The following is a 21270-nucleotide window of genomic DNA, read 5'->3' on the forward strand; positions in this document are numbered from 1 at the left end:
TCCCGCTAGCTCTAGAACATTGAAAAGCAGATAAAGAACAGTGTGACCAATGAAGCTCTATTGTGGGCATAACGAAAGTAGACTGTATAAAATAATTAATAATGATTTCAATTTTGCGTAATTTTACATGACATACTAGACAAAACAAAGATAACATAGTTTGCCTTCTTTTCATTCTTATCCACAACGCTAAAGCAATTTTTATTGCTTTACTGCATTTCAATTCATCTAAAACTCTCATCCCCCAATGCAACAATTTCAGAGTTGTAATGCATGTGCTTTGCGTCTTTCTTTTTTGCGTGTATTTTGTGTGTGTGTGTGTGTGCGGGCTTGTACGTATGTGTGTGTGTGCCCACGTGCGTGTGTGCGCTCTTACATGCATGTGCACGCCTGCTTCTCCCAGATAGCGGAGGATCATGCACACGCCGCACCGCCATGTCACTCACTCTCAGCCCTATGAAGAGGGTCCAGAGCTCTCCCAATCTCACCACAGGTACTGACACTCACTGACGTCATGACCCAAAAAACTAGGTTAAACGTTGAGAATAGCGCTAGTGGTCGAAACATGAGGTAAGTCGGAGAGAACAGCATTTCACTTTGTTCTCCTATCTTCTTCAATATGTGGTTTTGCGCATTAATATTGTAGTAGATACTCTACTACTTATTTGTTATTCTACCTTGCCCCAGTGCATCATGGTCCACCTACTGACAGCCTCTCTCAGCAAACCCCCCCTGACATTGGTCCCTCAATCGTGCTTTAAGCATATTGTGGTTAATTTCCTCATGCATCATCACACATGAGTATTGACTTTGTTGGATGCATGAAGAAATGTACTTAACTCTTGACTCTTCAAGGCAGATCTCCAATGTAATCAAATGAATATAATAGTGCATAGTACGTCTGTATGAATAATTGTAGTGCATTGCATACATGTGGGCTGGTTAAAATAAGAATTTAGTTGAATGTTGGCTTAGTGCCGTGATGACCAGCTCTGACTGTTTTGGAAACGATTGACTTTCAGTGGTGGAAAAAGTTTCTTTCTCCGTTATAATAAACTGGATCTAATCGGTTGTTGACATTGTAGCTGTACCAAAGTGAATGTCAAGTAAATATTCGCGTTTGCCAAAAGGGGGAACTATAAATAATATGAGTTTTCACTGCTAAAGGAACCCGTATACTAAACTAATTAAAAAGTTGAAGTTAAACCATGTTTTTGATCTTATTTCTGCCGGTATTCATATAAAGAGCATGAGTCAATTTTCATTGATACATTTCAAGCTCTTACCTGCTTTACTCTTCCTCCTTTCCATCGATATATCCAAAGGCTGTTGTGAGCCAAACCATTAAAACCATTAAACCATTAGGAAACCATATACACAGAGCATTAGAGTCTGTAAGCTGGTTTAGCTTTCCGGCTTAGCAAAGGTTATCTCAGGGCTTTCCACTGAAGTAGTCCCTGTATCTGTCTTCAAACCCCACTCCCCTCATAAACCCCTTAACGAAGGGGCTACCATCAATCTTCGGAACACTTATCTTAGGGCTTACTTATGACTTGCACTTATCACTCTACTTCTCTGTAGAGTAGGTGGCTGAACGTGGCTGGATGTTTATGCATCTAGATGTCCCTGTGCACCAAGTGGCAATAAATAGACATTGAAATGTTTAATTTTATAGGTTTAAGAGTTTGTTGTAAATCATTCAGCTTTTTGCAAACACTTTCTTTCTCTCCAAGTCTGACATAGTATGAGCATTGATGAAATGTTAATTATAAATACAGAGATTTTTTCTAAAGTGTTCTTTATTATGTCTGGAAAGATTAGTTCTGGGAAAGACCTGTAATAGATACGAAAGATACGGAAAATGTGCAGGAACCTTGATTTGGATGAACCTGTGCATTGATCATTCTGAAGTTTTCCTTTTATCATTTCTACCCCAAGGTTGTGAATCTAACTCACCAGATTCAGGTAATTAACCCTCTACCAACCCAACCACCACAATGTACACCGTTACCACTCTATTCTATTTTCACTGCGTGTTTACTGCGGTCCAATCCCATTGTGAATGAGAAACCTGCGCCGTTTCGTGTGTATCATAGAAGACTGCTGTGTGTGTCCAGATGCATGGCGGTCGCAGAGTGCCATTGACGGCTTCAGGAACGGAGACGCCAATAGCTCCTCGCTGGCGGCTAAAGGCTTCCGTAGTGTGAGACCCAACCTGCAGGACAAGAAGACACTCTCACAGGTAAAGGAGGTGCCCCTCTTATCTTCTCTGCGTTTCACTTTCCAAGTCTTCTCTTATTTCTCCTTTCTCCACCTTCTCATAGGTAAAGGTGGTGCCTCTCTTCTTTTATCTGCTATACTTTTCTCCTCTCAAGTCATCTCTTCTTGTTTCTCCTCCTTTCTTCTCTCTCATTTCTGGCTCATTCTTCACCCTCTCATAGGTTAAGGATTAGGGATGTGAATAACTCAAAATGTTCATGGTCGAATAATCCGTGGGTGGTATGAACGACTAATCGATTATTCGATGTGTGCCGACATTCACTAAGGCAGCAATGGATCATCGGCAAGACATCACTTAATATCTTAAACGCAAAAATCATAACTTTAACCGTGAAAAATTGAATTTATACTGGTATTAATTGGGGATGTGCATTTCAGGCATAAATACTATTCAATATTTGCTGAGAAGTATTTGAATAATATTCAAAAATCTGTAAATCCAGAACCCCGCATGCACGCACACACACTCCTCGTATGCACACACACACAATGGCAGGGAGAGGCTTTTAGGATTTGTAAGAAATCAATCTTTTCATTTCAACACCTGCGCCATCAACATTCAACATCAAAATTATTTAAATGTGGGCCTAGGCAGATAGGCCTACATGCGCCGAAAACAGATCACTATTTATTTTACTGAACACAGCCTGCATGACGGTGAACTAAACACGTCTTAAGCATATGGAAACTCTGGCCCAAAATATTACTCCACACGGTGTGTCTTTTTACAATTTATTTGTTACCAGCATCCGTAGTGTTGATCAGCATAGAAACGTCGCTTAGCAACCGAGGACGCTGGGGTTGATAAGTGACGTGATACGAGTGATACGACAGAAAAAAAAAAATCTACTTTCCTTGACAGCAGCCATTATATGCTTAGCAACGGTGAATTATCCAAAAATTATTCACCACTGGAAGTTGTGAAGGCCCATGCAAGTGAACGGAGCTTTCAACAGCATTGAGAAGAGCCGTGTAATAAATAACGATAGTCACATTCATTATTCGATTTTCTACGTGACTGCGACTATTCGACGATCGTTGCCCATCCCTATTAAGGATGTGCCCCTCTTCTCTTCTCTACTAATCTCTTCACTAAACGTTCTCTCTCTCTAACTCTGTCTCTCTTTCTCTGTCTCTGTCTCGTTATCTCTCTGTCTCAATCTCTGTCTCTCTCTCTCATGCACTTATTCGGTCTTTCAGGAAACCTATCTTCATTGCTTTGATGTTCATGCCTCTTTAACTCTTATATTCATCATACATCGTTGACAGATTATGTGATAAACTCGAACTGTTTATACTTAATTTGTACTGTGTGAGTTTAGAATGAATCATTTTCCTGTTTTGTCCTTGCAATTGCCATTTTTTTCCCCCGGTCTCCGTCATTATGCCATGCTGTTTATTATTTATAAAAGTGTTTGCTTTCTAACTGACTGTTGAAAGGCTAATGAAAATATTCGTTTTTGTGGTGCATGTTAACTTGTACTGTTTATGAGCATTTGTGGCTTCCAAAATTCCTTTGAACAAACTTTTTTGCACAGGGAATAAACTGTACTCCTATGTAACCTAAAGGAAACCAAAATAATTTCTTCATAACGGTGTGCTATGTTTTGAACTTTTTAATTGCATGTTCCTCATTGACAAACCAGGCCTCCACCGCGATGCCGTTCCCGCCCCCCAGGAGGGACAGTTTCCTCCTGTCCCCCACCGGCACTAACCCCCCCACGTACAGCTCCCTGCAGGCCCTGGATGCTAGTTTGAATCCCCATACCTTTGCACCGTATCATAATGAGGGTGAGGCATGGAAAGAGTCCTACACCTTGCGAAGCCAATCCTCTCACTCCTTCTCCGAGTCTTGCAGAACAACCTCCACCTCTTTCACTCCAGATGTCCCCCCACAGGCTAACCAAGGCTTAGGATGTGTCTCAAACGATATGGGCAGTAGCACCACCGCCACAGCTAACGCCCAGGCTCAAGAGCGAAAGGTGTCTTCCCTCAAGCTGACCCCCGTCACCATCCCTGACCCTCCAGCTCACCTCCACCACCCCGAACCCCACCCTCCGCCCCCCAAACCCCAGAGCCTGGCTTCCCCTTCCTCCGCATCCCCTCCACCACCGCCCCCCCGTAGAGATTCCAGCATCCAACCCCAAGCCGCGACGCAGAGGGCCTCGCCGTCCCGCCCGCTCCGCGGGACCCCCAAGGCCACCTCGGGACCCCAGGTGGGGTCCAAGGGGTCAGGTCGGGCGTCGGTTCCGACCCCGCCGTTGGGTCCTCCTCCGGGCCGGGCGGCTGAAAGCAGGGACTGCGCCCCGGCCGTTCCTCCGCGGCCCTCGCCGGCCAACCTGTTGGTACAGAACCGAGCTCCCGAACCCCAAATCCAAATAGGAAACTGTGCATTCTTACGGCTGTGCTGCTTGTCGATGTGTGTATTTGTGTGTACTCAACCCCTTTATCCAAACTAACTGAAGATGTGTAGATGTGTGTGTGTGTGTGTGAGATCTGGTATGGTAAAAGTGTTTCTTTTCACACTTTGCACACATCGATGCACTGGTTACTAATCGATTCACTAGTTATTAGTTTGACACTAATCTATGCTTTTCTGTTCCCGGAGAGCAAGCATTTTGTGTATAGGTTTGGACGGAGCACACGAGGGGGCTTTAAACATCAATAATAAAGACCATGATGCTTTATTTACACCCACAACAGGGTGTAGCTTCTGTCCAACCTCACCCGGGTACCTCCCATCAATCTCTATTGTATGGCCAGAAAGATCACTGAACACACTTTCCATTTCCCTCCCACCCCCCAAACCCCACCCTGACCCCTCTCCCTCCCCACAACCAGGGCCTGTACCCCCCTGACCTTCCTGCGGCATGGCGCCCCCCTTACCACAGCCACAGCCACAGCTCAGACTCCCTCCACTACCAGTCGGGCCTGCTCTTCCCCATAGCCCTCTCCCCCATGCCGTACACACCATCCCGGGCTGGCAGCACCACCCCCCTCCTCTCCTACACCACGCTAGCTCCTACCGCCGCCGTTAGCATTGGAGGAGCGGGTGGTGTCGGAGGCGCAGGTGGTGGCACCAGTGGCGATGGTGGTCGCGGCCGCTTCCCGTCCCCGTCAGTCTCTCCGGTGACGGTGTCGGCCCTCAGCCAGTACTCGTCCACGTCCACGGCGGGACTGTTGGAGGAGCTGCAGATCTGTGGCCTGGACAGCCCCAGCGTCTCCCCCACACCCTCCTCCTCCACCCTCAGCCACCTGTCTGCCTACATGACCTCCACCACCAGCTCCGCCGCCGCCTCCGTCGCCACGGACGACACGCTAACCGCCACCGCCGCCTGTACTGTGGTTCCCGCTGTGGCTAATGTAATTATGACCCCTGCTGTAACCCACGTCACCACCACCACCAACCCCCTGACCGCCTGCCCAAAATCGCCGCCGTTACCCTCCTGCTTCGTGGTTAGAACTCGTCACCCTCTACCGCTCCCACACTCCCTTCCCAAAAAGTGGTGTCACTACTGGTTGTTTACCCTGAACTAACTGCCAACGACACCCGCTCCGCCAGTCTACTCCCTTCCCAAAAGGTGGTGCCTCTACCGGTTGTTTACCCCACACTAACTGTCAGCTCTAACCTACTTGCAGCTTCATGCCGCTGAGGACCCTTGTCAACAAAATGTGCATCACAATGTCTTTGTTCCCTCCTATTGCCGGCATAATGGACTATTAAGTTTCCCTTTTGAAATTCCCCCCTCTAATCTTCTTTGTCTTTTAAAATGGGAAATCTTTTGTCTGCCTCTTGTGTTCTCTGTTGTTTGATTATACTGTTAACGATACCCAACTCACTTGGCTGAGTGTAGTTGTTTACCCTGGGAAGACGTTCATCCCCTACACAAACCAAAACACATCTCACTTTAACGAGATGTTTTGTGATTCTCCTAATTGCTGTCTGGGTGATGCTGACGCTGGTTTCTACTTTTGTGTCGGAGTCTACGGTCCGTCTTTCACTTTCTCCCTCCCCTTAACCTGATATCACACTGTACTCATCTCATGTTCAATGTTTCCAGATTCAGCATTACTTTCTCCACCTTCTAATGACACACGATATCACTTCTCCTGACCGTGTTTGTATTTCTTCTCTACTGTTCCATCTCTAACCTATTAACTTTGATTTCCTTTCTCTATGTTTTTAATATAACAAACTCTAAAGGACCTGGATCTTTTTCCTATCACATGATCAGCTGTACAGTGAATGTAACCCTAAACCTGCCTATCCCTACAATACACCTGATTGTCTGTGACGGTTCTCGTGACCCCCCCAGGGCCAGGTCCTCTCTCAGGCCATGAATGGAAGCACAGGCCCCCCCCAGAGGCCCCTCTCCCCCCCTGCCTACCCTCCTCCCCCAGCCTCCCTCCACATGGGGCTCCACAGGCAGAGCAGGAGTTCAGGTGAAGGCACGCACCAACACACACACTCAACGTCCTCATTGTTGGTATTTTGGCTTTGTTTAGGCTGACCACACCCTACTGGGATTGTGATGGTTGGTTACCAGTATCTGTTATCCACAACACCAAGTGCAACAGCAGTGTAATATTGCGTACGATTGTACACAATCTGACAATATTGGACTGTGTTGGACTCCAAACACAGTATTTACAGTATTTATTGAGCAAACTACTAACTGCATGGACATAACACAAATTACTTTTTAAGTCCTCTTATCTAATGTCTAAGCGTTACAGTTGTGGAGAACACAATGGGAATGCAAATGAATACAGCTTCATATAGGTTTCTCGTTACTCTGACAGCATGTGGTTGGATCCTAACACAGGAGTGAGACACTAGGCCTATCATTTAACTTCATATCTCGAGAGAAAAAACTAAAAAACACATCCAATCAGAGATTATACGTATTCACACAGGGCTACACACTCTTAACTAGAAAACGTCGTTGTGTGGCCCTGCGTTCATGCACATTTTAGTCTCACACGCATGTGTGTGTGTGTGTGTGTGTGTCTGTGCGTGTGCGTGTATGCGGTGCCACAGAGGGCAGCGAGTGTTACACCCGGGAGACGGTGACGTCAGGCCACTCCAGCGGGCTCTACAGCACGCTGCCCATCGCCCGCTTCTCTGAGGAGGAGAGGAAGGTGTCCCTCATCAAGGCCCCCCACTACGAGGGCATCGGCCCCGTGGACGAGACGGGCATCCCCATCGCCATACGCACGGTGAGGCCCAACATACACTGCTCTGGGTGGAGGAGGGGGTGGTCGGTGAGGCCCAACATACACTGCTCTGGGTGGGGGACGGGGTGGTCGGTGAGGCCCAACATACACTGCTCTGGGTGGGGGACGGCGTGGTAGGTGAGGCCCAACATACACTGCTCTGGGTGGAGGAGGGGGTGGTCGGTGAGGCCCAACATACACTGCTCTGGGTGGGGGACGGGGTGGTCGGTGAGGCCCAACATACACTGCTCTGGGTGGGGGACGGCGTGGTAGGTGAGGCCCAACATACACTGCTCTGGCTGGAGGCTGGGTTGGAAGATGAGGCCCACATACACTCCTTCTGATGGGGGGGGTAGTTGGTAGTTTAGGTTAGTAATCTACTCCTCTTAGTGGGGTGTGTGGTAGATGATGGACTTAATTTAAACATGAAGGCTTAATGGACTCATCTAAGGTGGAGCAGGTGGGCGTAGGTGCTTTGTGGACGGTTGAGCAGGAATGTGGAGTGTCTGGGCGTTTGGGTCATTAGACACAGTTTTCCACTTCCTCTGATATGTGAGCAGACCCAGGAGAAAGGGATTATGTTTCGCTGTCAACAGCTTTGGGCCGGCACATTAAAAAGCCTTTTCCTCTGCACTTTGCCCTCTCGGTGACTTCCCCTTTCTTCATGTACTATATCCCCCCCCTTGTTCCTTCCTTCCCACTCCTTTTGTGGGCTTGTTGTGAATAGCAGTCCATGCATGGTCTTTGCTACAATGGTATTGTATGCGGCTCATTCCGCTGTGCATTCTGGTCATTCTGCCTGCCTGTGTGTGTGTGTGTGTGTGTGTGTGTGTGTGTGTGTGTGTGTGCGTGTGCGTGTGTGCATGCCCCAAGTGGGTGTATGATGTGTGCGGGTGTGTGTGAGAGACCTCTATGTTGCCTCTATGTTGACTCCTAAAATTGCTTAACCACATTACTTAAAACAGGGCTCTGAAAAGTGTCAAGACAAAACCATCAGGCGGGGCAGTAGAAGCGAGAGAAAGAATTTGGTAAATTAAAAGTTGCCGGGAAGACAACACACACAGATGCTCAGTGTCAGAGTTAGCATTTTTGCGGCTTCTCTGGTGGGTAACCATAGCGAGCGCTGCAGTAATTGGTTGTTCCTGCCGGCCAGCCCAGTGCCATCTGGGGCCATACTGGTCATACAGACTGCCTTTCTCTGCTCTTTAAATGCCTCCCTTTTCTTCCAGTCGAGCGGGAACTGTGTCCGATGTCCTCCCACTGCCAACAGATTAACTTCCCCTTCGTCCAACAGTATTGTTGGATAGTCGATCCTGATTGGCCAATAAATGTCCAAGGGATGGAATATTTTTCATTAACAGGACTCCTCTGCCTTTTAACAGTTCCCAAATAATGTGTTACAAACCCAACATTGACGACAAAATACAATCATCTACCAGATGGTTGAACACAAAAACAGTATTCTCAAATATTAGCATTTCAGCTGATTAAGCTGATAAAACACCAATAATGTTATAGATGAAAGTAACTAACATCTAGTAATCATTGACCTGTCATCTAAGTGAAAAGACTGCTCTGGGGTGTCCTGTTATCGGACTGACAACATGATGTCAAACAGAAAGTCATGTGACCAAGTCTTTGTCCCCTACAGACAGTGGACCGGCCCAAGGACTGGTACAAGACCATGTTCAAGCAGATCCACATGGTCCACAAAGCAGGTAGGACGGAGTGGTTGTGTGTGTAGCACAGAGGAGGAGCCATTCCTATACAGCTCCATAGGCTTATTCCACTCTGCTATGTTGGTTTGTCCTGTTGTTTCGGGGGGGGGGGGTTATGCACCACATGTGCTTTCAAGTATGCACTGTATGTACTCAATGTATGTTTAGACAAGAGTAACCAAATGCTGAATTTATTGTATTGTCATTTTATGGAGGTGTGTATGTTTGTTTGTGTTTGTGTGTGCGTGCGTGACAGCTCTCTTTTGGAGAAGAGGTACATTAGTGCCAAATCTCATTACGCTGGAGAGAGAGAGATAGAGGAAGAGGGAGAGAGAGAAAAAGAGGGAGGGAGAAAAAAAGAGGGAGGGAGGGAGAGAGAAAGAGACAGTGTGATGCAGAGGCGGTGGGTTTGGATGAAATCATATTTAATTGATAGTGAGGTGGCCTGGGAAGCCTGTGGTATTGCTTTAGGCTTCACTAAATCAGATCGTCAATACAAAGCTTGTTTGTTCCATTTCGCACATTCACTGTCACTCTAGCGCACCGATGTGCTTGCACATTTTTGATGCATACTTGTCTTCAAACGTACGCACGCACACGGCTACTTACAGACCTGTGTTTATTTAGTTTGTGTATATCTCGTTACTTCTTAATTGGTGTCTACATAGTTTCCTAGTTGTAGCAGAGTCTTATCTATGTTATGACTCTTATCTATGTTCTGCGGAAAACTCATGTGGACCAATAGAATGACAGTGTGACCTTGTTTTTTGTTATATCTGGATTACTTATGGGGCATTTGAAAATGGGCAAAAATATATAATAATAATACATTTATATATTTGAAGGGTGTTTATGTCAGTAAGAACTCTGAAAATCTTGGTTCAAATCGTTGACGCACTGTGCCATGAACAGGAGTGGTGAGCCCAGCAGATGTGCGTATAGCCTTGTGGTGTGAGCATGTGTATATTCAGAGGTCTTTTTGTGCAGCTATTGACAGCTGCTGTCTCTTCTTTCCACAGACGACGATTATTCAGATACCTACAACGCCACGTACGCCTTGATAAACAACGGTACAACACTAATGATTGTCCTGAAATGTGTGCCTGTGTGTTTTTCTCCATCGGGTAAACTAAACAAGGCTGTATTCCAATGCGTTTAGCTTCCTTAAATGTGACACATTCTTCCTTAAAGGCGACCACCAGGTGTGAGTGTGATTAGCCGTTACAAGCCGTTTTGAAAATCGGCCTCCTCTGACATCTCAAGTGGGCGTGTCCACTTAGATGTATGATGGATAGATTAGCAATGTTTGCTAAAGTCCACTGGGTAAGCTGGTAGACTGATCCATCCAGCACACATCTAGATGGAGACTTGGGATGTCAGAAGAGGCAGATTCCCAAAACAGCTTGTAACGGCTAATCACACACGCTAGTCACCTTTAACTCAGATTTTCAGAGAAAATCTCTGATGTGAGGCTGTGTCTCCATCTCTCCTCGTTTCCACCTCGTTTGCTGTAAAATACTAATTATTAACAAAACGTCATCCTTCCATCACAGAGGCCCACAGCATGTCCACGGACCCTACCATGGCCCACCCTCCCCCCAGGACACACACCTACCGGCCCCTGGCCAAGAGCCCGTCGGGTGAGCCGGGGACCCTGGGCCCCCGGGAGCCCCCTCCGTCCCCCGCGCCTCCCCCGCCGCCTCCACCCATGCCCTCCCTCCTCCAGCTGAGGACCCGGGACAGCGACCGGGAGAAGGAGTCCCAAGACATGTAGGGGCTGTTGTGTGTGTGTGTGTGTGTGTGTGTGTGTGTGTTGGGTTGACATGGTGACGCGCCTTGCTTTGAAGTCTCTAGGTCTATATTTATCTGCCTGTTTGTCCGTCGGTGTGTCTGTATGTCTGTCTGTCTGTCGGTCAGTCTGCCTACCTATCTGTATGTCTCATTATATATCTGCCTACCTGTCTGTCTGTATGTCTCTCTGAACGTCTGCCTACCTGTCTGTCTGTATGTCTATCTGAATCTCTATGCCTACCTGTCTGTGTGTATGTGTTTCTGTGTATATGCCTACCTGCCTGTCTGTATGTCTTATCTGTCTGTCCATATGCCTCTTTGCACATTTACATACCTGCCTATAACATACTCCTATCTGTCATAAGATCTTTCTCAATATGTCGGTCGGTCACACAAGCTTTGTCTTAACATTGTGGTCCATGTTGTCCCCTAGGAACCAGTGGGGGCCCCCGGACAGGAAGGTGGACACCAGGAAGTACAGGGCAGAGCCCAAGAGCATATTTGAGTATGAGCCAGGGAAGTCCTCCATATTGGCGCAGGAGAGACCAGTAAGTATTGTAACGCTGTGATGTCCAGGTACACATCCCCTCATCCCTCCTGTACATCCCAGCTCCTCCTTGACTCAATGCAGAGAGGTGTATCGGAGGAGCATCACATTAATCCTTGCTGTCCCGAGCTCCTCCTGTACACCTTTCTGTTGGATCATTGATCTGGAATCTGCTTTTTTATTTTTTTCTTATTTCCCCCATTTTCTCTCAAGCCATTTATTGTCCATAAAATCACAAGTCCATTCCATTAATCCCGTCTTGAATTCAACTATAAGTAAACGTACAATTGTCTCTAATGCTTTACTGAAAATGCAGAAATGGGTCCCGTTTAGTTTACCCATTTATGTTTTGATTAGGTGGTAGGAAGGAGCCAGCACTGGCACAGACACAGGCAGAGAAGACAGTGTTTCAGAGCCGTTACATTAATAAGCCATTTATCTTATTCTTCTGCTATGTAAATCACCTGTGAAGGGGAAATGGCTTTTAGCCAAATGGCAGTAAACGTAGATCTCTATGTGTGGGTGTGTTTTTTGGCCCATTTGCTTCATGTGCAGGTAATAATTTGTAGCAAAATGCCTTGTACAACAGGATAAATAGTGCATCACTTAAAACCAACGCGCTATATGTCCACTCTAACGCACATCCAGCGATCGGTGAGACACACTTAATGTCCATCAGAGATCAGAAGTTAACCAATCATCTCCGGGAATTTCCCTATATTTAAATGGGCCGGCGCTTTCCGTACAGTCTTAACACAAAGCCCCCTTAGTATACCAACCGTGATTCATCCATGTCTCTCTCTGTGCTTAAGTTCTCTGCTTTGCAAGTCAAATGTAATGGCCCAGTAACATTCAGAAACCCTGCTAGCTCCCGTAGCCTGTGAGGCACTGGTGACTCACTGATTCTGGGTTCCCGTCCAAGCTAGCATTAAAACTCACTGAGAGCGGCAAGACAAACATGCGCCATAGCTGCACATTGGAAGTAGCTGTAAGCGTTTAGTGCCACAGCTTCTGATAAATGAAGATGTTTCTATAGCACTTTCCTTGAACATGGCGCTGAAAAGAACAGATGTTACAGCCAAGTCGGTTAAACCTGTGATGATTTAAAATGCCTGTGTAATGGTTTGACCATTCATTTATGATATGATAAAAAGGTCATGAAATGAAATACATAATTGCAGTGCCAGTCGGTGCCAGTAGAATCGGAATGTGTTTGTTGGCCGAGTAAGGGTCACACAGAAGGTATTAACACAGGAGGAATTTGTCTTGGTACGCTTGCAGAACTAAGCAAGAAATGTTTGCAAGACCCTGTGTGTATTTTCTCAGATTATCTTTCTTACCACTGAGGTGGAGTTGGTGTGGCTGTCAGGCCACAGAGATGAGACTGAACAAAGCCCTCTCTGGAAGCGTTGCTCATTATCCCCATTGATATACAATCTCCATGGGCAGTCAGCGTGATATAACTGGCAGCTGCAGCAACTATTCTTGTTATCCCTCTGCTTCAATTCCTTGTTGAACCGTCAACCATAAATTGTGGGTGATTTGTTTTCAAAGCCATGCCAATTATTGACGGTAACCTTCCATTTCTATACTGACATTCTCCTCCAAACCCTCAGCATCAACAGTCCGATCTTAACCATGAACTTCATCCCGCTCTCTTTCTCTCTCTCTCCCTCTCTCTGTCGTTGTTCTTCCTCCTCCTAAACATGTTGCTGGCCGGCCTCTCCCTCAGACCTTTGATGATATAGATTTAGAGAACGAGCCTTGGTTTAAGTTCTTTTCAGAGCTTGAGTTTGGGAGACCGGTAAGTTGGGGGCTTTAGTCAACCTCTGTCTCTCTCTCTCTGTCTTTCTCTCTCTCTCTCTCTCTCTCTCTCTCTCTCTCTCTCTCTCTCTCTCTCTCTCTCTCTCTCTCTCTCTCTCTCTCTCTCTCTCTCTCTCTCTCTCTCTCTCTCTCTCTCTCTCTGAAACCACAGCCTGCCCTAGGTGTACACTGTCTATATCCACCCACCCACATGTGTTTTTATCTTCTTTATTTTGTGTTTTGCACCAGTAGAAAGGTGTGAGACTGTAGTTGCTTGGGCATGAGGTACTGTTGAGTGCTGTGACCCCTCACCCCCCTCCTCCCCGCCTCTCCTAACCACCCCCCCCCTCAGCCTTTTTGAGAGGGAGGGTGTGTTATTTTTTTGTTTCTTCTGTTCCTGGGTTGTTTAGTCTCGTGGCAAACAATAACAGAATGTTCAAACAAGAGGGAAGAAAATGGAGTGAATATTTTTTCTTCTTCTTTGAAATTGTTTGTTCACGGGCCAATGACCTGATGTTGTCCTTTATAAAATAGAAAGAACTGTTGGCTCTTGGCCGTGTGCCAATCGTTAATGAAGATTTATTTTTGTTATTTGAAAGGGCCAGTGTGTTGAATAAAGTGGCATCAAGGGGAATGGACTTGGCAGGGATGGGGTAAAATATTCATAAGTGTGTTTTAATTAAGGTATATTCCAATGAAAATAGGAATCGTGTTTGTGATTACCTTAAGATTAGCTCTTTATACCTGCATAGGGAGCGGATCCGCTTCCACTGAGGTCGCCATGTGCTACTGTAGAAAATTCACCGGCATTTGTTTCAACAGTAGCCCAGAACATACACATGCTCGAGGGAATCCCCAAATCCCCACACGCACACTCACCCTGCTGTTCTACTTTCTATCCGAGAAGCTTAACCCTCTCTTGGACAAGGACATCACAATCAATCGGCAACCTCACCTCTAGATGCTGCTAAATGCTAGACACGGGATCTTAAATTGTGAAACTCTTGTCTTCATGTCATGTTGGTGCCCAGCATCAACAATCACACAGCTCAGCGTGGAAGCAACAGAATATAAAGTATGTTTCTGTTGGGGGGATATTCAGATGGTTGCAATCTGCAACCACACCACTAGTTGCTACTAGATTCTACACAATGACCTTTAATACATTTTGTTATTTTCAATCCTGCTGGGTTAGGGATATGATTTACGAGTATTGAGCCTTGAGCGCCCTCTGCTGGATTCAAATGACTGCCCGCCTAAGTTGACTGATGAAGCAAGTGTGTTGGGGGCAGCTCCTCTGTGTCCATGCTGGAGTACAGTGTCAGTACGTGACTCCAAGGCTTTTCTTCTCAATATTCAGCTAGAAATGTCAAATAGCACTATTCACCAGGGTTGTTGGGTTATATTGTCATATTTCTACCGTCAATATACTCAGTGTTACACCTCACTGAATAAGCCTGTAAAATGAATACAAACTCACCCTTTGTCCCCACTCCATGGGGGAACGACTAGAACCAGAACGTTCAAAACAGTTCTGGGTTAGGTAGAACAACAGGCTTTACCTTTTGAAGGACTTGATCCTTGCTGGAGTTGATCTGCACTTGTGAACCAAAACTAAACAACTGCTGCTTGAGTGCACTCTCCATCCAACACGCCTATCCTTTTATCTGCTCCTTCTGCTAAACCGTTGCTATCCTATACTCTGCATGCTTGCGTGTGTGGGTGTGTCTTTTTTAGTTTGTAGCACATTTGTGTGTGTAAATAACGTAGCTTCTAGCACCGTGTGTGTTTGTGTGTGTGCTCTTTAACACTTTTAAATTTTAAAGTTAACAGGTAATGTTAGTATGTACTTCATTATGCTATGTTCTTTATGCTAGAACTGTGAGGAGACAGTTGAGTATTGTGGTATTTTGATAGACAACAGAAGAGAGGGACAGGTGTTTGAATGTGTGTGCCAGTTACCTAAATTGCATTATATTTGCATTGCAATTATTAAGGGTGCTCCGAGTGATCATCACTTTAATAGTTCAATTTGTTGTTTCTATAAATGATGATCAGATGCCGATCAATTAGCGCAAAACACACAGGACAATTTTTCGACACTGCTAAAATGGCTTTAACGGTCAGTTGAATTTGTTGAACATGCTGCTCATAAATAAACAGTTGTCAATTCATGATAGCTTCTCAGCTCTAATTGTAATATATAATATAGAATGTTGTTAACAATAGTTTAATAAATAAATAATGCTACACAAAATGAAAAATACCCCTTGATCGTTACCTGATTGGAGCACCCTTAGCAATTATACATCTAGCTGTTAACTATATAGTCGTTTATGAACTGGGACTCCACAGTGTAGCCATAGTTTGGGAAATGTTACTGCTAATCTTTGAGTATTTATGTGTTCATAGAATCATAGGGTGGTGTGTTACTGTTTGACCAAACATCTCTAACTGGTTCTCACATGACTTTTTTTTTTGGTTTCTCCTCATGACCACCGCTTATCCTCCTTCACCTCATCGTCACCTACCTGCTTTCCCTCCTGCTCCTCTTCCTCCTCCACCTCCTCCTCCTTATCATACTCCTCACTGCTGCCACTTGGGCCTCAAGCCTCCTAAAAAGCGTCTGGATTATAATCCAGCAGTCTCCACCCGCCAGCATATGGAGGTAATCATCACATGTCTTGGTGCGCTCCCATTAGCACTGCCAGCAAGGATATGCTAATCCTAACTTGTTGAGACGTACACAATGTGGAGGAGGGAATGTGTTGTCATTGTCATTATTTTACTATCGATGGATACCTGTTATCTATCGGCATTCTCATGTTGTCTCATCTACATTTGCCAACCATTTGCTGCAAGGCGTTTCTGGTGACACTTTTTTGTTATGATGACACTGACACTATGATGACACTGATGGCTTTTAGTTCAATTGTATCCACATCGATAAATATATCTTTGTATTAATATTATGAAATCACATCCATAATTTTTTGTTCAAACTGTATTTTATCAATGTATTATATTACTATAGTACATTTAATTACCATTGGTGTGCAAACCCAATGCAGTAGCATATTAGTACACAGGAAATATACACGACACCCATTCCACTTTACTCCATGCCAGGATTTTCTGAGTTGAACATCCACATCCAAAGCTTGACTCTCATATCATTGTGCTATCATAGGTTCATGTCATCCTTCAGAGAATCCCCCCTCCCCCCCAACAAAAATACAGAAAACTCGCAAAGACACCAAAGTAAAAGTGCGTCTTCACACCTATATCTCTCCCACCCAGCTCAGGTGCTCCAACGTGGAACCCATCTCATCCATTTGATACCTTACTGCCGGGGAGGGGGGACTCTTTTGAGTGTGACACAGCAACAAAAGCTAGTGAGCGAGCATTAGGAGCAGCCTGCTCGGTGTCGGGGTCTTTGTTCATGTCGGCTTCATCGCTCTCCTCCTCCTTGTTCTTCTCCTCCTCTCCTTGTGCGTGTGTGTGTGTGTGTTTGTCTGTGTGTGCTGCTCGTGAAGACCTCTCTGCACATCGCTCCGGCTGACACTAAGGCACCGGAGAGACCCGCGAGGTAAGCTTTATCTCCTTTATTATACCCCCACCCCCCCTGCTGCTCGGAGCACACACACACACACACAAGCACACGCGTACACATACAGCTGCATGCGGTCACACACACACACACACACACACAGTAAGGCACACCCCCTTCCCCCTCTTTCTCTCCTCTCCCTCTCTCTCTCTCTCTCTCTCTCCTCTCTCTCCTTAACAGTAGTGGGCCCTATTGTGCTGCAGTGTTGCATCCGTTTGCTTGCGTACTCTCTCTCTCTCTCTCTCTCTCTCTCTCTCTCTCTCTCTCTCTCTCTCTCTCTCTCTCTCTCTCTCTCTTTCTCTTTCAATCTATCTCATTCTCTTTCTCTCTCTGCTCGGGCGTGTGTGTGTGTGTGTTTGTGTGTGTGTGTGCGTGTGCGCACGCAACCTGCAGTGCTTCACGCTCGGGTCACTCTGGGTTTATCTGTGAATCCCGGTAGTCACTGCTGTGAAGACAGCCTTCCACCACACTCACCCCCACCACCACCTACTCCATCTCTGAGTGGAATACATTAAGTCAGTCATCCTATTGATTCTGTCGGCCCCCCCCCCCCCCCCCCCCACCCCTATGCTAATGTCATGCGTACTCACCGTGAAAGGCAACAGCGGCACACGCAGCCACAGCACATGGGGATGAGTAAGACATGTGGCGCGTGGACGATGGAGACGCTGAGGGAGCTTGCTCATGGTCCTATTAGGAGAGCTGCCAGACACATATCCTTCCTTTTATGTATTTATATATTTGGACAAACAACAGATGTTACTGACTGAAGAGTCTGGATTTACAATTATTTTTGGGAGGATTTGTAAATGATTATTGGATGAATTAATTATTAAATTATGTCTGGCAGGCTGACATTTGTTCCACATACACGTGTCTGTATGTAGATACATATTTACTACATAATGAGATTGGGTTCTCAAAAAATATGCTATATTTATTTCGTTCATTATTATTACTACTATCAATACATCATTTCACCCAAGCCTCAGTCAAGGCATTTGGCCCGTAATAACTGCCTGTCTTTCTCTGTGCAGAATGCACTGACGTTCTATGCCTGTTCGGCTGCATCATATGTCTGCATGACTGGTGCATACAGCAATCTGGCACGTGAGCTCACCCTCCAGCCTCCAGCAGTGCAGGGTTGGCTGCTCCAGATGCAGGGCTATTGCAGTGAGGACCGGAATAGGCAGTGTTAATTGTCCCGGTGGAGCAGCAGTAACAGCGACCGCTGCTTCCCCCCCTTCCTCCTCTGGGCTTTACAGCGCGGCCGGCGACTACAGGAAGCGGAGGAAGTCTGAGCCCTCTGCCTCCCTTGCCAACAACCCGTCCGACCAGAGGAGATCTGCGGCGGTCTCCCCCAAACCCCCGGACTCGTCCAGAGCCAGCACCCTGAGGAAGCCCTCCGCCCACTCCTCACCTTCCTCTCCCTCCAGACCCAAGGGTGAGAACAGGCGCACACACACATGCACATGCACATGTACGAACGCACACATTCACGCACGCATACACACAGGTGAACGCACACAAAAAGACAAATTTACACTTTCAAGCATGGGTTCACAGAGAGACACATACTCTTACAGACACACAAGTGCACTCACACATCTTTTTTCTAGTAATTTGCCATTTCTGTCTGGCAGTATGTCTCGCCCTCTCACTTTCTTCTCTCTCCCTCCTACACGTTTTCTTTTCCTCTTGTTTTTTCGAGCATTCCGAGCAAGGGTCATCTGCAGTTCCAGAACATATCAGATATTATCAACCAGTTATAACCATTCGGTTGTGCAGGGAATGAAAAGGCTGCGCCGGGATGCTTGCTCTCAGGCTCCCTGCGTGAGCATTCGACCAGGATAAAGCAGATACTCTGCATTTCCGACTTGTATTGTCTGAGGTTCTTTAACATGCCCGCCCTTCCTCTTCTAACACTCTTTCTGCCTTCTCCTCTTCCTCTGGCATGGTTCCTCGCCGCTCTCTCCCTCCCCTCTTCTTCTTCTTCTCCTTCCTACGCGGCCGTGCGTCGGGACGTCTGAAAGGTGGGGACGCATGCGCCATGTACTCCCCCCGTGAGACCTCCCCGGCTCCCCCCAAGCCCCACGCCCCCTGTCTCACGCCCCCGCGGCGCCCCGACGCTAGCCCCACGCGGCGGGACGGCAGCCCGGACGGCAGCCGCTCCTCCTCCAGAGGCTCGGGCTGTCTGAAGCGCCGCCGGCCGGAGAACCACCGGCGGCGGCTGGAGGAGGAGGGGCAGGAGGAGATGGAGACCTGGAGCGGGTCGGAGGACCCGCCCGGCCCCCCCGCCCCGCCCGTCCCGGCCGCGCCGGGCAAGCTGCGGTCGCGCAGCTGCGACGACCTGCTCAACGACGGGCTCCCCGGCTCGGGCGGGGCCGGCGCGGCCCGCTCGGAGAGCGTCGGCTCGTTGCTGTGCGACGGCGGCGGGCCCTCGGGCGCCCCCGGCAACGGGTCCTCCACGGGCTCCCTGCCCCGCCCCCACCGCCGCCGCGCGCACGACTCGCCGGGCTTCCTGCAGCTGTACCGCAAGATGCACCACATCGACCGCGCCCAGCTCATCCCGTCGGAGGTCATCCGCTCGGTGCGCGCCCGCATCCTGGAGCTGGAGGGCCAGCCGCACCTCCTCCGCCAGCACCTCTTCCCCTGGACGCCGACCGGCGGCGGGGACGTGCCGCGCGACGTGGTGCCCAGCCGCATCTCCGAGTACGAGCAGCTGATCCAGAAGTCCAAGTCCATGCCCAACCTGGGGGACGGCGAGGGCCCGTCGGGCACCAACACGCCGGGCGGCTCCTCGTCGCTGGCCAGCAGCGGGGGAGGGGCCACGCCCGTCTACCCCAAGCGCCGCTTCTCCATCGAGTCCCTGCTGGAGGAGGACCTCGGCAACGGCGTGAACGGCGGCAACGGCGTGAACGGCGGCTCCGGCTCCGCCGCCGCCGCCGCCCCATCGCCGCGGGCCACCGCCGCCGACGTGCCGCGCCCGCTCCGCAGCCCGCCGGAGGGCCAGCCCCGCGCGGGGCCCGAGCCCGACCGCGTGGCACGCAGCTCCTTCACGGCGGCCCGCGCCGTGCCCCAGGGCCAGCGGGCCCACCCGGAGTACTCTGACAGCGAGCAGGACGCGGTGGCCTCGGACCTCAGCGACTTCATCCCCGTGGAGGGCTCGTCCTTCTGCAGCGAGAGCGACCTGGACCACTGCTCCCTCACCTCCACCGAGAGCCTGTACGGCTCCACCGCGCTGCACCACCAGCTGCGCCACCACCACGGCCTGCTGCACCACCACCACCACCACCACCACCACCAGCCCGGCCACCAGAGCCTGGGCCAGAGCCAGGGCTACCAGCACCGCCACCTCATCAGCTCCTGCAAGGGCCGCTGCCCGGCCTCCTACACCCGCTTCACCACCATGCTGCGTCACGAGCGGGAGCGCGCCCGCCAGGAGCGCCAGAGGCCCTCCCTCCCCCAGCAGCAGCCCCTGCAGCTGGAGCCCAGGAGCCGCGACAGCCGGCCCCCCGCCCACACCTCCCAGTCGCAGCAGGCCATGGCCAAGCTGGCCTTCCTGGTCAGCCCCGTGCCTTTCCGCAGGAAAAAGGGCTCTCCTCCTTCGACGAGGAGGAGCAGCGGCGGCGGGGGCGGAGGCCGGAGCGGCAGACCCAAGTCCAAAGAGGCTATTTACGACGCACTGGACGCCGCCCTGAGGGACATCTACGAGCACCTCCAGGCGGAGAGGGGCCACCACGGGGGCCGGGCCCCCGACGACGGCGTCCTGCGGAGGATGCTGGCCGAGCTGCTCCCGGACGTCCCGGAGAGGAGCTCCTCGCTGCGGGGCCGGCAGAGGTGTCGCCTGGACGGGAGCTCCTCCAACGCCGGGGACCCCGACGGGTGCCCCGCGGGGTACGCCTCCTCGTACAGGCGGGACACCTCCTCGCCGCGGATACAGTCGCCGCGGATACAGTCGCCGCGGATACAGTCGCCGCGGATGCAGTCGCCCATCAGCGCCTGCTACAGCCGCCAGCACTCGCCGGACACGGCGAACAACAACGATTACGGAGAGGAGCGGGGCAACGGAAACATTCTCTGTTACTCAGGTGGACGACCAACTCGAAGTACACACGGTTCACCCAGGACAAGATGAAGGCCCTTCACGTCTCCCTGCCTGAATGTGCTGCCCAGTGCTGCTTTGCGTCCGCCCATGACCTCATCCCGCGGCAGTCAGCAAAACATCCATTTGTGTTTCTGGAGAGTCTTGTGGAACACCTGCTTGCCTCATACCATCGGCTCCCGCCTGCTGTATGTGTCAT

At 49.0% G+C, this 21270-nt stretch overlaps 1 protein-coding gene across 19 annotated transcripts in view; it reads left to right on the forward strand.

The window, feature by feature from the left end:
* Positions 1–21270, forward strand: part of sorbs2a (sorbin and SH3 domain containing 2a) — a 48832-nt gene that overhangs the window by 17598 nt on the left and 9964 nt on the right. For 6 of the 19 annotated variants that reach the window (XM_030351172.1, XM_030351180.1, XM_030351174.1 and 3 more), the window contains 15 exons: positions 404–493; positions 1939–1965; positions 2097–2242; positions 3927–4625; positions 6597–6723; positions 7322–7500; positions 9149–9215; positions 10235–10285; positions 10769–10985; positions 11440–11554; positions 13286–13357; positions 15968–16024; positions 16893–16945; positions 18232–18410; positions 19000–21057. In XM_030351172.1, the coding sequence (XP_030207032.1) occupies positions 404–493; positions 1939–1965; positions 2097–2242; positions 3927–4625; positions 6597–6723; positions 7322–7500; positions 9149–9215; positions 10235–10285; positions 10769–10985; positions 11440–11554; positions 13286–13357; positions 15968–16024; positions 16893–16945; positions 18232–18410; positions 19000–21057 (4137 nt within the window). Of the gene's footprint in view, positions 1–403; positions 494–1938; positions 1966–2096; positions 2243–3926; positions 4626–5121; positions 5644–6596; positions 6724–7321; positions 7501–9148; positions 9216–10234; positions 10286–10768; positions 10986–11439; positions 11555–13285; positions 13358–15967; positions 16025–16892; positions 16946–18231; positions 18411–18999; positions 21058–21270 lie in introns of all 19 variants that reach the window. The other 13 variants (XM_030351173.1, XM_030351181.1, XM_030351179.1 and 10 more) reach the window with 10 other exon arrangements.

Source organism: Gadus morhua, chromosome 3, assembly GCF_902167405.1.
Source record: "Gadus morhua chromosome 3, gadMor3.0, whole genome shotgun sequence".
NCBI lineage: Eukaryota > Metazoa > Chordata > Actinopteri > Gadiformes > Gadidae > Gadus > Gadus morhua.